General features: G+C 50.5%; 1 protein-coding gene across 32 annotated transcripts in view; it reads left to right on the top strand.

Annotated features, from left to right (window-relative positions):
* Nucleotides 1–16,835, top strand: part of Kcnma1 (potassium calcium-activated channel subfamily M alpha 1) — a 757,466-nt gene that overhangs the window by 228,345 nt on the left and 512,286 nt on the right. For all 32 annotated transcript variants that reach the window (XM_004657971.3, XM_004657965.3, XM_004657975.2 and 29 more), the window contains exon 2: nt 4,325–4,486. In XM_004657971.3, coding sequence (XP_004658028.2) covers nt 4,325–4,486 — 162 coding nt within the window. The remainder of the gene's footprint in view (nt 1–4,324; nt 4,487–16,835) is intronic.

The following is a 16,835-nucleotide window of genomic DNA, read 5'->3' as shown; positions in this document are numbered from 1 at the left end:
ACTATCTCCTGTTTGTCTGTGTTTTTCCTTGCCTATCATAAAGTAATTAAAATAATGAATGCCTTGTAAAACAATAGGTAAGAGGGCTGGCAAAATAGCACCGTACCTCGTGCGCCGTGAATTATTGATGCGTTGAAACCACGGTGGCCGTAGGGACTCCCTGGCTCTGGGCCTTCCCCGTGCTGGTTTCGCTCCTCCAGGGGCCAAGGTGTCTGTGTCCTGTGAGCCTCCAGCTTGAGCCGACTCTCCACGTGGCAGCCAGAGACCTGTCCAGAACCTCTCCCCGCTCTGCAGGTGTTAACAAAAGCAACCAGTGAAGTGTTTGCCTCGCACCCACGAGGACTCGGGCTCAATCCCCAGGACCCATGTGCAAGAAAACCAAGGTGTAGTGGTACATGCTTGTAATCCCAGAGCAGGGTTGGCAGACAGGTAGGTCCCTGGGTCTTGCTGCCAGCCAGGTCTCTCCTAATGAGGCGAGGTTCCAAGCCAATGGAAGTCCTTGTATCAGAAAACATAGGCAGCTTCCCGAAGTAACGGTAACCAAGGTTGTCCTCTAGTCTCCACATGCACAAACACACACACACACACACACACACACACACACACACACACACTATAGTAACCCCAACAGCCTTTGATCTGGGGCTGACTGTCCCCCCCCCCCCGCCCCAACTCCACCGTTGTCCAATTCTGAATGAAGCAGGTGGCTCTGGCTGAAGGAAGAGGACCAGCAGAAAGTGCCAGGGGATAAAATTAAAGACCCATTTCAGATCAGGGCAGGACTCAGATAAGGCCAGCAGATGGTGAGTGCCTGGGAACCTGGGAGAACTGCAGGGTTTGGGGGTGGGCCCGGCACCCTGTGTTCATGAGCCAGCCAGCATGCTCATTATGCCCACTCGAGGCTGAGAGCCCCTGCCTTACAGTGCCAGTGTCAGATGTGGGGGCGGAAGGGTGGGCAGGAACTAACTGATAGAGCATGTATGATGTGTCACTGGACACTGTTGAATCCTGACAGTTCTGGGGGAAGAGGCAATGTTGTCCCCATCTCACAGAGGAGGTTCCCACAGGGGAGGTCTTGTAGTGGCAGGAAAGCTAGATTCCCTCTCTGAATCTGTCCCATGCTTACTATGGCTGCTATGGTTACATGCTGCCCCTCCCCCTGAAAACCCACCTCTCCAGTCTCAGGACGAGGACACGGATAAGTCCAAATAGGCCTGTGAGACTGACCTAGGAAGCTTGGGTGGCAGGTCAGCAGGAGGCCCTCAGATGTGCCCAAGGCTCTTCCCTCCCAGATTTCCACTAGGATTGTTCTAGCTCTGTGAGGCTTAACACACGGGGGAATGAAATAGCGTCCAGTGCTCCGGCTCCATCTTCTGTAGCCCCAGCCTCCCTGAGCCATACGCAGCCAGGAGGAGAGAACCAGGCCTTGGGCAGCTTCCGGCCTGCCTTGGCCCACCTCCCCTTATTGCAGAGGAAGAGGTTTTGTCTCTACCTTTGGTTTCTCCTGTTTGATCCCAAGCACAATGATCTCTAGCACGGGCTTGCTGTGGAAATTCATCTAGGATTTAAACGATGGGCATAGTTTGCGGGCATCTCCATCTGCACAGATCCAGTTAGACTTACTTTTATATAAATGATAAGTTTTTGAGGACTTTTTAATGGTATGTGCTTGTGTTTCCCAGTGTTCATGTGGAGGCCAGAGTGAAACTTAGGGAATTTAAGACACTGTCTTTAGTAAGCTGTGATGTTCATTGCTTCATCCCCTAGTTTAGCTGGACTGTGAGCTTCTGGCAAGATGCTCTGTCTCCACCTGCATTCTTGCCATAGGTGTACAGTGATAACAGATGCCTGCCACAATAGCTAGTTCATATATGTATGTATGTATGTATGTATGTATAGTTAAGGCACTTGCCTGCAATGCCTAAGGACTCAAGCTTGATTTCCCTGGAACCATGTAAGCCAGATGCACAATGTGGCACATTTGTCTGGAGTTCATTTATAGTGGCCAGAGGCCCTGGTGTGCCTATTTTCTTCTTCTCTCCTCCTTCCCTCCCTCCTTCTCTCCCTCTTTCTCTCCTTTTCTCCCTTTCTCACTCCTTCCCTCCCTCTCTCTATCTCTCTGTCTCATAAATAAATAAATATTTTTATTTATTTGCAAGCAGAGAGAGACAGAGAGGATGGGTATGCTAGGGCCTTTAGCTGTTGCAAAAGAACTCCTAATTCATGTGCGAACTTGTGCATCTGGCATACATGGATACTGGGGAATCAAACCTGGGTTGTTAGGCTTCGCTGGCAAGTGCCTTAACCACTGAGCCACCTTTCAACTCCACAGGTAGCTTTCTTATGTGGGTTCTAGGGATCTGAATTCAGACACTCATCATGTTTTTTATCCACTGAACCATCTCCCTACCCCAAATAATAATTTTTAAAGATTTATTTTTATTTATTAGAGACCGGGAGGGGGGTGAGAGAAACAGAGAGAGAGAGAGAGAGAGAGAGAGACAGAGAATGGGTACACCAGGGCTTCTAGCCACTGCAGATGAACTCCAGATGCTTGCACCATCTTGTACATCTGGCTTACATGGGACCTGGAGAATCAAACCTGGATCCTTTGGATTGGCAGACAAGAGTCTTAACCACTATGTCATCTCTTCAGCCCCCAAATGATAATTTTTTCGTGTTTATACAACTTCTCCAATATTTTGATCGTATTTACACAAAAAATTATTTACCTAAAGTTCAAATTTGGCTGTTTGTCCTATATTTTATCTGGTAGCCCCACACATAGGCTTTTTGGGTGATGGAGGGCTGATACTAACAGCCCATTGGAGTCATTCATTCATGTTTTTTCTTAAGAGTTTACTTTTATTTATTTATTTATTAATTAGAGACAGAGAAAGGGAGGGAGGGAGGGAGGGAGGGAGAGAGAGAGAATGGGTGCACCAGGGCCTCTAGACACTGCAAACGAATTCCAGACGCATGTGCCTCCTTGTGCATCTGGCTAACATGGGACCTGGAGAATCGAACCAGGGTCCCTAGGCTTTGCAGGCATGTGCTAAGTTGCTAAGCCATCTCTCCAGCCCTCATTCATATTTTTTCATTTCGTGCATGCGTGTGTGTGTGTGTGTGTGTGTGCGCGCGTGTGTTGTATTCATACATGTGTGGGCATATACGTTTGTGCAGGGTCATGTATGTGGTTATGCCCTACGTTTCTCTTGGAGACAGGGTCTCTTGTGGCCTGGAGATCACTGGTTAGGCCAGACTGTCTAGGCAACCAGCTCCAGGAACCCTCTGCCTCTCCAATGCTGCGATTACTGGTGTGAGTGGCCACACCAGCTTCATTCATGACTCTTGAGCCATCTTTGTGCCTAGGGTTCTGTTGGGCATGAGGTTGAACAGCATGGGATGGGGGAAGATGGTAAATGAAATAAGGCAGTGTGTCAAGTGCTATAGAAAAATAAAAGCAGGAAAGTGCTGTTGGAGGAAACCAGCTGCAATTTTCAAAGGATACCCAGGAAAGACTTTGAAGGAGAAGAAAGGAGAGGGAGGCCATGAGCACCTATAGGTAGATCATTCTAGGCCGAGGGCGCGTTGTATGTGTGAAGGGATACAATTTGGGGTTCAGATATCTGATGAGGTCAGTTTTCTTTCCGCCAGCACATTTCCAGCTACAAAAGAAATTACAGAGAAGACAGGACGTGGGATTCAGGTGCAGCCGGATCCAGGCCTAGAATAATGACACCAGTATTTTATCACCTCTGCTTTCCTCCATAGTGACTTCCTATTGTGGGAAGGATGACCTTTCCCCCTCCTTGAGTCATATTGTATTGGCAGAAGTCATGTGATCATCTCTGGCCCAATGGCTGTCTGGTCTCCATTGCTAGAACCATTGTGGGGCCATCACAAGTCTTTGCGGAATCAGAGCCTGGGAAGAAAAGATGAGAACTGCGTAAAGGGAAGGGGGTGGTGCCATGAGAGGCCATGGCACTCAGAGAGGCGGAGACCACATCCCGCTAAGCACTCTGACCTGAGGCAGGCTGGGGCTTCGGGCTTTTTCCTTTAAAGTGGGCAGAGAAAAATACCAGCCTTCTTCCTCTCATGAGGGTATTTAAAAAGATACAGACAAATCATTCTTCCTTTTAACAAATTAGAAGAGCAAATCAGACCCTTAGTCTACCCTCCTTCTCTGCTGCTTCTGCACCTTTAAGCCACATTCTGCCTTAGCCAGGGACCCCTGTGGGCTTTGATTCTTAATGAATGCATGTGTATCTTATTTATGTCCAGTTGTTCCCTGACACTCAACTCTGGTTCCCTCTGTTGCCAGGAGGCCCAGAAGATTAACAATGGCTCGAGCCAGGCAGATGGCACTCTCAAGCCAGTGGACGAGAAAGAGGAGGTGGTGGCAGCCGAGGTTGGCTGGATGACCTCTGTGAAAGACTGGGCAGGCGTGATGATATCTGCCCAGACGCTGACTGGCAGAGTCCTGGTGAGTACCCGGCCCCTCCCACAGGAGGAGGCCTTGCGTCCGGGCTAAGGGCTGAGGGGTGGGGGTGGGAGAATTGACTTGTGACAGGTGACAGCGCTGTAGGCCTTCTTGAGGCCAGGTGGGGTGAGCAGCCAGGGTTCCCATGTGCCCATCTAAGTTTGAGGGGTGTCTTTGGGAGTTGGGTCTATATCCTGGGCTGACAGTCTTCTGGGGGGCTTCGCTGAACTTTCTCTGCCATCAAGACAGAGGTACACATGAGGGTGCATCAGCACTCATGCAGGGGCATAAAAAGCTTCGGACAAAGGGTGTGGGGGCCAGAACACATAACCAGAGTCCATCGATTCCAGGGTCACCCGGGAGTTCTGTAGGGTTCCGTCCTGGCTTTTCCCTCCCTCCTTCCCTGCCTCTGTTCCTCCCATCCTTTCTGTGTGTGCGGGTTTGGGGGCCCAGGCTTGTGACTGCTGTCCTCTGGTGGCCAGGCTGAGCCCGCTTGGGGCAGCGTGTCTTCATCCGCAGTACGATTACTGTGTGTGGTGGACACTCCAGCCATGTCCCTGTGGCCCTGTGCTCAGAGCATTTGCTCTGTTACCCTATTTCTGACGAGGCTGTCACCCTGGCCAGGTTCATGCGATTCTGTCCAGACGCACCCTGCCGCTCTCTGCTCTGCCTGTGGCATTTGGTTTTCCCCATTAGCCTTATGAGTCCCTGGTTTGAGCCTGGATCATGGAAAAGGCCCCGTAACGACTGGCCACCTCACTTTGCTGGGACATGGGATTTCAGCATAAAGACTGGGTGGAACTGGGCATGCTGGTGGTAGTGGCTCACCCCTGCCAGGCCTGTGTGCCCCTGTCCTGGGTGCAGCCCTAACTGCTAGCTTTTTTCCAGTCTGCTTTGGGTCAGGAGTTCCTGGGAAGGATGAGAGATTGGGTGAATTTCCCTTGGAGGTGTTTTTGTGTGGGACACCCTTCCTGGGCCCGAAGCAAGGGCTCAGTCCGAAGTCAGTTTGCCACCTAAGAAACGTGATCAGGGCACTCCTCTAGCACAGGGTGGGTCGGAGATCGGGCAGGGACCCTGGCCCATTACCCCAGCGCTTTCTCATCACGGAGGGGGTGAGTGTGGGTGAGAGAGCTGGCAAAAATCACACCTTTCCTAATCTTCCTGGGGGGCAGGGAAGTCTGTGCTGTTTGGGAGGAAGGTGGAAAGACATTGAACACCCTGTTTGAGGAGGTTGAAGGGGGTGACAGCTTTCCAGGAGGACAGGGCCCTGGCTCCCGAGGGACCCACTGAGCTGTCTCCTGAAGCTAACATCAGCTGAAAGCCAGTTAGAAGCAGGAGATATGGAAATCTGGGGCTTTGGGGAACAGAGAGTCTGGTGAGGTCAGTTGTTGTAAGGAGGAAGATAGAGAGGCGAACAGTCTGGCCCCTTGTGACCCAGCCGAGTACCCGGTGAGGACTTGCAGGTGGCTTCTGAGCTGTGGGAGCCACCAGGAGCCACCTCTCCTCCCTCCTTCTGTGGGTGAGTGTCTGCTGCTTCTCTGTGCTAGAGGTGAGTGGGTGCTGCTCAGGGGCATGGAGAGGTGTGATTCTGGGCCCGTGTACGAGCCAAGAGGGAGGCCATACTTTCTGCATGTAGGCTGGCCATGGCAGACACAGGGCTGCGTCAGTGTGAACTTGCTCCTGCATTTGGACACGTAGACAGCCCTGATGTTCCTCATCGCTGTGGCCAACATGAAACACCAGCTTTGGGCTAAAAATGCTTTATCTGGTCCTGTGGAAAACATGGACTGATCCTGACTCTATCCTATCACGCCTAGAAGACATTATTAAAGGAAGACAGAGAGGAGTAGGAACAGTGAATACAGTGTGTTTGTGTGAGGCAGGGGAAGCTTAGGAGGAGGGGGTGGAGGGCCAGAGTGATGATAGCCTTTGAATGGAAGTTTCTACTTCCAAATCAACTGAGCACACACTTGGTAGAACGCAGGTATCACAAAGAAAAACATGCTCGCCTTGAAAAACCACAGGGGGAAGTCAGGTGTGACGGTAGGCCTGTGACCCCAGCTACTTGGGAGACCAAGGCAAGAAGATTGAAAGTTCAAGGCCTGCTGGATTATAGAGCAAGTTCAAGTCCAGATTGGGCAATTTAGAAAGACCCTATCTCAAAATTATAAAAGGTTTGGGGGAAGTAGCTCAGCGGGTAGAGAGTTCGCCTAGAATGTGAGAGGCTCTGGGTTCAAGTGCTTTCAAAAAGGGAAAGAAAAAGATAGGAGAGGGCAAAGGCAGATGGTGGGGGTACTTCTTGGTTGTGGGGGGCACAGCTGTGAAGAGTACCTGGTAAGAGACAGCCTTGAGCTGAGCTCTCCAAGGTGAATTCGCATCTTCCAAGCCCAGGAAAGGAAATAGTGTTTCCAAGGTGAGTAAATTGAAGGAGTGGAAGAACAGAGTGCATCGTGGGGGTGGAGGGCGGCCCAGGGCCACGAACACACCAAAGGCATTGGGAGTAAAGAAGACTTGAAAGGTGGGCCAGACGCAGCTTGTCTGTTCTCCAAAGGACAAGCCAATGAATCTGGTCAGAATGGATGGGATAAAGACGGTTTGAGGGTGAGATTCATGGTTGGCTGCTGGACAGCCAACGGGTGGCTAAGTGGACCCGGTGGGGCAAGGCAGGAGCTGGGAGGCCCTGAGACTGTCACAACAAGGAGACTTGCCGGACTCATAGCCCAGGATGGAGAAGCAAGGCCTGAAGTGACAGTAGGCAGGTGGATATGGTAGCGTACAAGTGGGGTGCATAGGGCCAAGCGCCCCAACAGCACCATAACACCCCTGCTGTGAAACTGGTCACATCACGGGACGCTGCTGGCGAGCCAGGCACTGTGCCAGCCCTGTGAGTTTTGAAGGGCAGGGGCCACGTCCGTGTGCGCTCGCAGCTCCTGCATTGCCGCTGTGTGGCGAGGCTTTGCCACAGGACAGCGAGCGAGTCTTCCGGCGTGAATCCGTCTCTCTTCCGCAGCTGAGAAAAATCAAGGCATGGCTTGCCAAAACCTATGCAGCCTTGAGTGGCCCAGCCAGGGTGGCACCTCTCAGACCTCCAGACTCCCACCCCAGTGCTCCTGTGTCTCCTTCCCAGGGCGAGGATAGATAATGCCTTTTCTCTTCCATGTCCCCACCAGCTGTTGCGTTGGCTGTGGGACTCTGTTGGAGCCAGCCACGTCCCGAGGGGCCCTGGGTCTGACTCTCTTTCTCTCCCTGCCTGCCTCTCTTGCTCTCATTTCCGCTTGTGTATGTGTGTGGGGGGAGACATGCATGTGTGTGCCTGTGTGGGTGTATCCGTGCGTATGCAGAGGCCAGAGTTAACATCGGGGATCTTCTTTCGTAACACAGTACCTCATTTATAGAAACATGGTCTCTCGCTTGAGCCCAGGGCTCGCCTTTTTGGCTAGTCTAGCCAGCTTGCTCCAGGGAACGCCCCCCTTTTTCAGCCTACCCAAGGCTGGGATTACACCTGGTCTCCCACACCCACTGAGCATTTATGTGGGTGCTGGGGATCTGAACTCTGGTCCTCACGTTTGTATGGTCGTGTTTTATCCGTCAAATCATCTCTCCACCTGTAGGCCTGCCTCTCTCTGAGGGTAGAAGCTTGCTGTATCCCCGCCTCCCAGCCTGGGGTGCCCAGGTCTCCTTGGAGGAAGACCTGCCAGGTGATGGAGCCCCTCGGGAGAGAGGGCTCCCCAGCATGCGGAAAGTAGAATCTCTGGGTTCACTTAGGAGAAGGCAGGTTTTGGTTTTGCACACAGCATACGTTTTACACTGAGGTGGCTGCACCCAAGAGAGAGCTACTCTGCCAGGTCTCACCCTGGAGCTTTGTTGGTCTTGAGCAGTCTCAGTGTTTATTCCTGTACAATGGCACCAAAGCAAGGCTAGACACCTGGCTGCTCAGTTTCCCTTTGCAATTTTGAATTTGTTCTTCTGGACGTGCATTCAGGAGCTTGGCATCCATATCTGGGCCCCTTTATCGCCTGATAGTTATAGGTTAGAATCTCTGGGCTAAAACATTGTGAGGCCCAGTTCGGAAAAGATTGGCCAAGACATTCCCAGGATATCTCTAGGATCTCTTTGGCAAGTACCTCATTCCTTTCTTTGATAAGTGCTACTTTCTTTCTTTTTCTGTCTCTCTCTTTTAAAATATTTTGCTTATTTACTTATTTGAGAGAGAGAGAGAAAGAGGCAGATAAAAAATGGGCACTACAGGGCCTCTAGCCACTGCAAACGAACTCCAGACACTTGGCCACCTTGTGCACCTGGCTTCTATGGGTACTAGGGAATTGAACCTAGGTCCTTAGGCTTTGCAGGGAAGTGCCTTAAATGCTAAGCCATCTCTCTAGCCCAAGTGCCACTTTCTTATTGCTCTGGCTATGGAGTAGGCACAGGCAGAAAGCAGCGAGCAAAAGAAATCCAGAGTGTAACTTACTCATGTCACTGATCTAGATAGAAAGTCATAGAGTCTCATTTCTTAGAAATGATAAATGATCAACGCCATTCACAGAGGCATTTCAGAGTCAGCACCTTGGGTCTCATCATCCAGGTAATACACTTTCTTGACCTGAGATTCAGGTCTCAGAATACGCTCTTCCTGGTATCTCCCCCTTGGGTCCAGGTTGGGCTGCACCAAGTAGGACTGGATGGACAGAGCCCTCTCCTGGAGCATGCGCCTGAGTCACGCCACAACACAGTGAAGACCAGGCTGACAAGAGTTACTCTTCCTTCCTTCCTCCTCCTCTTCTTCTTCTTATTATTATTTTGTTTTCTTGAGGTAGGATTTCACTGTAGTCCAGGCTGACCTGGAATTCACTATGTAGTCTCAGGGTGGCCTCGAACTCACAGCGATCCTCCTACCTCTGCCTCCCAAATGCTGGGATCAAAGGCGTGTGTGCCACCACGCCCAGCTCCATCATTTTTTTGGCGGGGGGGGGGGATTACAAAAGTGTCTGCAGATCCCACTTTTCATGGATTCAACCAATCACCTATTGGCGGGGGGGGGGGGAGGAGCGGTAATCACATCTTACTGAGCACAGAGTCTTGTTTGGATCATTCTCCAGTTAACACAGCGTAACAGCTATTCACATAATACTTACATGGTGTGCAGTATTAGCGGTGATCCAGGGATGGCTTCGAGCATATGGGAGGATGTGCATAGATTCTGTGTGAGCCCTACACCATCTACCTACGGCGCTTGAGCGTCTTGGGTTTTGGTACCCACGGGGAGTCTTGGAAGCAATCTCTCACCCATCCTGATGGACAACTCAAGAGCAGTACAGGCTTAGTTTAGAATTCTGGAACATGGTGGAAGAATCACTGATAAGTTAGAACTTGGGATACGCAGCTGGCCCACCCTGAACTATATACAGCAAAACGTCTTCAGAATTCCCCACATTTCACCCTGCTTACTTTATGCAAGCGTGGATGAAGGGCTCTTTGCTCCAGAGCTTGCCATGGTCCTCCTGGGGAGTACACAGGAGCATTCTAGACTGGGGGAGAGCTCCTGGTCCTCTTTCTGGGTAGCTGCCGTGAGCCAAGTCAGTGGTCCTTGGGAACATCGAACTTCTCAGGGGCTGTGTTCCGTGTGGTCTCAGCTCTCCTGGCGATTAGCCAAGAAACTTATGAATCCTTTTATTATATGTGATTTCTTTGTAGAATCAAAAGTTAAAAATTAATTTAGATATTTTAGTTCAGGGCTGGTAACTTTTTTTTTCTGTAGTAAATATGTTTGGCTTTGTGGACTGTGCAGACTCTCTCATGACTCATCAATTGGCCATTGTGGTTTGAAAGTGGCCATAAGCATCCACGGTGTGACCAGGCTTCATTAAAGCCTCATTGAGCTGGGCACGTGGCGCACACCTTTGATCCCAGCACTCGGGAGGCAGAGGTAGGAGGATCGCCGTGAGTTCAAGGCCAGCCTGAGACTACATACTGAATTCTAGGTCAGCCTGGGCTAGAGTGAAACACTACCTCAAAAAAAAAAAAAAAAAAAAAAGTAAAGCAAAACAACAAAGCCTCATTGATAGAACTAGGTGGTGGGCTAGATTTGTTTCATGAGCTCTAATTCCTCCCCTTATTTTGTAAAGAAATTGAGGGTTAGGTTAGAACTCCGTGGTAGAGTACTTGTCTAGCATGCGTGGGGCCCTGGGTTCAAGTCTTAGCAACACACATACATACCTACATACAACCTGAAAGGTAGGGGCTGGGAGTCACAGCACGAGCATGGCGGTGTTAGAAAACTCATTTACAAGGGAGAAAGGTGGAGGCACACACACACACACACACACACACACACACACACACACACACACACATGCATGCTCATCTTCATCCTCACCTGGTTTCTGAATAGTGGCGATCATTTCCATGTTAATCTGCGAGTCACTGTCTCCCTAGGAAAACTGTCTTATAGCCAAGAACAGCCTCACCCCAAGATCTGAGCAATGTCTACAGGGGCTCACTTCCCTTCACCCCATGAAAAATTCACTGTTTTGTGTTTGTCTTAAATGATTGACCTCCTGGGGCTGGGAAGATCGCTCAATGGTTAAAGGCAGTAATCTGGGTTCAGTAGCATCCAGTGTTCCTTTGAAGTGACAAGAGTCAACACAGATACATGTGTGCATACAAACGCGCACACACACACACACACACACACACACACACACACACAGACATACACGTGCCAATAAATTAATGAAATTTACAAAAATAGATTGGTCTCCCCCAACAGATCTCTTAGTTTCTTGAGCAAAGACAGGACTCTAAGAATCACTTGTTTTTCGTTACTTTCCCCATTTTCCTATGCTACTACATTTGAATATTGCTGTAGGAAATATCTGTATCAGATTTCATGAACTGAAAACATTTGGCCCTTGCTTTAATGTCTGGGGGGATGATTTACCAACATAACAAGAAAGAAAATGCCATTTTATTTTTATCTCCAAGGGCCCAACAGGAAATACGTAGCCTGTACAAATAACCCCATGGGTTTCTTGGGTGAAGTAGATGTGCAATCAGGAGCTGTTCACGCATGACACTGGACTGGCGGAACCAGTGGGGGAGCACGTGAGCATATGTGGAGTCCCGTGTGACATGCACGTCTTCATTTCTCCCGCTCAGCGGTCCTGGCGCTGTGTTCCTGCTGCCTTTCATGTGCACCCTCTCCTCTTTTGCACTGGAGTCTGCTAGCAGACCCACAAACAGCCCACATGCCCAGCTCTCTCTGTCTCCCATCTCACCTGCCCCTTTCCTCTCTCTTCTTGCAAGCGTATGTGGTGATCATGTGTCTTCGTCAGGGTTCTCCAGAGGAGCAGAACGGATAGGTTCAAGTGGTATTATAACAGAGATTTGCTGGCTCAGCTCCCAGCAGCCCGACAATAGCTGTCTGCAGGCCACCTGAGCATCAAGGAACCCGGTGGTTGCTTAGCCCATGAGGCTGGATGCCTCAACAGTCCCAATCCCGCACCGTAGGCCCGGAGACTTCCCCGGAGAGCCGTGGGTCATCAGTCTGTGTTGGAAGGCTCGTGAAACTTGGTTCTAATTCCAACAAAGCATAGTTGAGGCCAGAGGTCCACATCTGAGGGAACAGTGAGGGCAGCCAGGTAAAAAGTGCTCGACAGCAAGCAGCGTGGGCAGCCAGGCGAAAAGGCCCGTGTCCTCACAGAGTATCGTTATGTATGCTATATCTACATCATACACACGTAAATGAATGTATAGGCGCAAACATACATATGCATATACAGCAGCGGAAGGCCCGCCTACTCAGGAGGAAGGATGTTCTCCCTCACTTCATCCTTCTTGGCAACAAGCTCACAGACCTGCCCAAGAGGAGTGTCTTATAATTCCAAATATGATAATTTGATCACAGCATTTAACCATCACAGTGTGCATGTGTGTATTTGTATTTGTGTGTTTGTGTGTGTGTGTGGGGGGGGGGGGAGATTGGGATACATGTGGAGGCCAAAGGTCGATTTAGGGTGTCTTCCTCAGTCTGTTATTACCCAGGGTCTCTTGCTGAACTCGGTACTCTCAGCTGGTCTAGCTATCCATCTTGCCCTGGAGGTTGTTAATCTCTGCTTCAAGAAAACATTATTGGGATTATTAGGTGTATGCCACTGCCACTCCTGGCACTTACGTAGGTGCTGGTGATCCGAACTCAGGTTCTCACACTTGTCTGGTGAGCCATCTCCCTAGCTCTCCTTTACACACATACGGCAAACCTACCTAAATGATCGCATCATCTGCAGTTGAGCAGGGGCAGTAGTCTTCACAGGACTGCATTATGGGTAAGAATGCCTACACAGTGAGCAGGCATGGCCGCTTTCCTCTGCACTGGCACCTCACTGCGATTTTCCTTGAGTTCATATTCGTAAAGGAGGCCTTGGTTGGAAGGAGCCACATGGTGATTCCCTGCTAGGACTTTAAAAATGTTTCTTCATTTTATTCTGTGCACAGAGTTCATACTTCAGGTATGAGTCAGAAAGTCAAAGATGGCATGGTATAGTTTCTGTATGATTAAATAAATACTTCTGGCTTTGATGAAAGAGACACAGAGGTCGAACTAGATTTGGTCCTTGTGACCCAGCACGATTTACATAGATGAGAAATGCCTGTTGCAGCGATGACTGCGGTGAGAATGCTCCCTGTCACTGGACGCACTGAAAGGGAGGTGGGATTGCATTCCATCGCGCAGTTGCTGGCAGTTGGTTAGACTTTACCCTCATTGCTCTAACTAAGTGGCATTGGGTCCAAGAGATGCTTTGTGATAAAAAACGGTTGCCTGGGAACTTGGACAAACATTTCATGTCCCCTCTTGGAGACCGCCAGCATACACCAGCATATTTTGCTCTCAGAAGCAAATGAAGCATATGAAGAGACTTTGTTTTGCCCAGAAGCTTCCATTCTTATCTTGCCGTGGGACCCTTGTCTCCCATCACGTACCCAGGGCAGCATTAACCAATGCAGGGATCTGCTGGTTGTGGGGTAAGGGCCAGCATGGTTCAGTGCCTCCTTTTGCATGCACAGCTCCTGAGCCAAAGATGCTTTCCACATTTTCGAAAGAAGAATATTTTGTGACATGTGAAAATTTTATGAAATCCGTATAAGCAATGTTTGGAACACAGCCTTGCCTGCTCATTGACATGCTGCCGACGTTTGCTTTGGTGACATCACAATGGAGATAGAAGTAGCACCCACAGGGCCGCAGACGCCCACCAGCCCAAAATAACCACCATCTGGCCCTGCAGGGGAAAAGTTTGCCTCTCCCTCTGGGACTGGTGACATTTTCCCCTTACTGGCTGAGCGGACTGGCTCCCAAGCTGCCCACGGCACAAGGCAATGGGTAGGATGTAACATTTATCCCCTCTCATCAGGACACGCCCACGTCACTTCCACAAGTCCAATTCAATCCCGTGTAGAGACAGGGAGGCAATGGAAGCAACAGCCAGGTGGGCCCTAAGTTCCTGGCAGCTTCCCCAACTGGCTAAGCCTATCGGCTCGACACATCCTACTTCCCTTGTTCAGGGATCATGCCTGAGGATTCTGTGGTGGGGTCACTCTCCAGGTCTTCTTGACCACCTGCCTCAGTTTCTGCACTCCAGACCACATCTTCCAGATCAGCGTCCAGTCACCCCATAGAAGGGCCACTAGACACAGGAGCCTCTGCTGTTGACTGCTGGCCTGCAGGCCACGCGTTCTCAGTGTGCCTGGTTCCCCAGGGCATCCTGTGAAGTACCCTTGTCACATATACTAGCTAGTGTGCTGGCTCCTCAAGTCATTCCAAGGCAGTCAGAGAAATGGAGAATTTCAGAAGTTAGACAGCTCTAGAGAGAGGAAGAACCTTCTGGTCCGGGATCATCCTGCTTCATAACAGCCTGTGCTGTCACTCACAGGAACTTTGGGGGTCCAAGGATGAATGCTTATGCTGCGGTCACCCCTCTCCTCTGAGAAGTCCAGCCGAGGGTGGGCACAAGCTTCGATCTTCCATTTCATCCACCTGCCCACCCATCTCTCCAGGTCTGTTCTCTACCAGTGGTATAATCCCTTTTGCTTCTGTTGGATTGGTTCTCCATCCTTCACCCAGGGCATTTCTGGCTTCATGTTTCTTTTTCTCATACCGTTAAAACCCACAGGGTGTGAGGTGGAGTCTTTTGCAACCCCAAGTCCCCAGCATCCTTGGGCAGGTGATGCTGTGATCCTTGGGACATTGAGGGCCGCTTGTGTGTGTACCAGCTAGGTGTTGCAACCAGTGACAGCCCCGCCTCTCTTCAAGGGCTCTCGCCCAGTTACTTTATCTTCTGGAAGTCTCCTCATCTGCAGAATGGGGATAACAAGAGGCCTTGCTTCCTCACATCAGTGCTGGAGAAGTACCTGTGGTGCGGTCAGCACCTCACACAAGCGTCGGCTCTTAGGGGTTGTGTTATCTGCCCGCCCAGTCACCAGGTGATGGGGAGGATGCTCTGGCATGGAGAGCCGGGAAGGTAAGGAAGGGGGAAAGTAAATCCTCTTGGGACAAAGAGTGACAGAAGCCTCGAGGCATCCCCAAACCCAACTCCTATCAGAGGACTGAGGAGCCCAGGGCATGTCCTCTGAAAGCCTCCAAGTGCATGCGGCAGGCGCTCATCTGGGACCAGCCAGTTGATAAAGGTTGCTTCATGCACACACTTCAGTTCAGGTCTCTGCAGGTGCTGTGGCTGTCTCGTGCCAGCCGGACTCAACATTGCCAGGCTGGCCTGGAAGTTCTCACTTTTTATATGGCCTTCCTCAAGCTGTCTAGGGCTGGAGGCTGCAGGGTTAGGCAGGAGGGCCAGGCTCCCCACGGAGCTGTCCATGGTGGGGTGTCACAGGAAACACCTTGGCAGGATGACAGATGAGTCTTGAGGAAAGAGGGTCAGGGGGTACGCACACCCAGCCCTCCGTGGCAGGAGGTGTGGCTGACAAGACAGACACAGCTGTTTTCAAAGGTCACATCAGCACCGCCCGTGGAGAGGTGTGCTTGAGCAGCCATTCTGGCAGAGGACTGATTCTACTGCTCATGTGAGGCATGTCCTCTGGGCTTGACACTGCATCTGTCCCATGAAACACCTCTGGAGAACTGATAGATTTCAGGCACTGTTGGAGGCAACAGACACCTTCTAGTTCCTCTAGAAAAATCCACAAAAGTACAAACATGAAAGAAATGCAAAGTGAAAATGCGACACTTGCATTTGCTAAGGTGCTTTTTTTTTTTGGTAACGTTTTGGAGCTTGGTGAGCAGTCAGAGAAAGTGAACCATCCCTTAGTCCCTTGAGCTGGCCTGGGAGCTGCCTTTGCTCCTGTCCTTTGCCAACTGCTGAAAACGAATCTGGCGCCCCCTGGAGGCTTAGTAGGAAATGGACCGTTTGGAGCGCAGCTCTTGGGGTTTTCTTCCCAGCTTCTCTCCCCACCCCACTGGTTCAGCAATGGCTGCTCTGTCAGGGAGATATCCGAGGTGTGTGTGGGGGGGGGTGTGTGGACTGCGAATCCCCTTAAGGCCTCCATTCCAGCTGTGAGAAAGTTTAGCGGGGAGACTCAAAAGTAGAGACAAAGATGAAGCTTTTGTTACTGCGGGGAAACATGTGCTTGGAAAGTCACACTTGGGACCACACACAGGCTGATGCTTCCAAGTTTAGTTTGTAAGGCTATGTTTAGGAGGAGGCAGACGGACTCGTGCCTGCGGGCCCTGAGCATCCCAATTTGGTGCACCAGAAGCCCCATTTTTAGGGACTGGATCCAGAAAAAGTCTTTATTTTCCCCCAGAAAAGCAATTTTAAGGGGACGACATGAACTAAACAGAAAGCCAACATTTGCCCTGAATTTTTTTTTTTTTTTATTACAAGAACGTTCTCTGCTGTTTAGGTAGTGAGGGAACTAGGACATGGCAGTTTCTTCTTGTTTGTGTCTCTTAAGCAACTAGAACACTCAAAACCTCAATTAAATGCACCCACACCTCATGCTCCAGGGCTCTTTGTTTATCCAGTTGGTTTTAGTTCATAGACTGGCCTTGTGCTGATGCGGACAGTCTGGTGAAGGTTAGGTGCCAGGAGCCTCTCAGTGGCAGCTTGGGGCCCAGTGTTCAAGTTTGTCAGGGCATGGGTCTTACTCTGGGGCATCAAAGGTTCCTTTAAACCTGTGTGTGCCTCCTCCATGGGCAAGTAGACCTCTGGGCATTCCTTGTTTACTGGAGGTGGGTAAATTTAGAAAATAAATGGACTGGGCACACTGGCTCCTCCATGGGGTGGAAGTCCAGGATCCAGTAGATTAACTGGGGGGTGGGGGGGGGGGGAGCTTAAGAAACAAT

This window comes from Jaculus jaculus, chromosome 18, assembly GCF_020740685.1.
Source record: "Jaculus jaculus isolate mJacJac1 chromosome 18, mJacJac1.mat.Y.cur, whole genome shotgun sequence".
Lineage (NCBI taxonomy): Eukaryota > Metazoa > Chordata > Mammalia > Rodentia > Dipodidae > Jaculus > Jaculus jaculus.
This window is presented reverse-complemented; position numbering and strand designations above follow the sequence as displayed.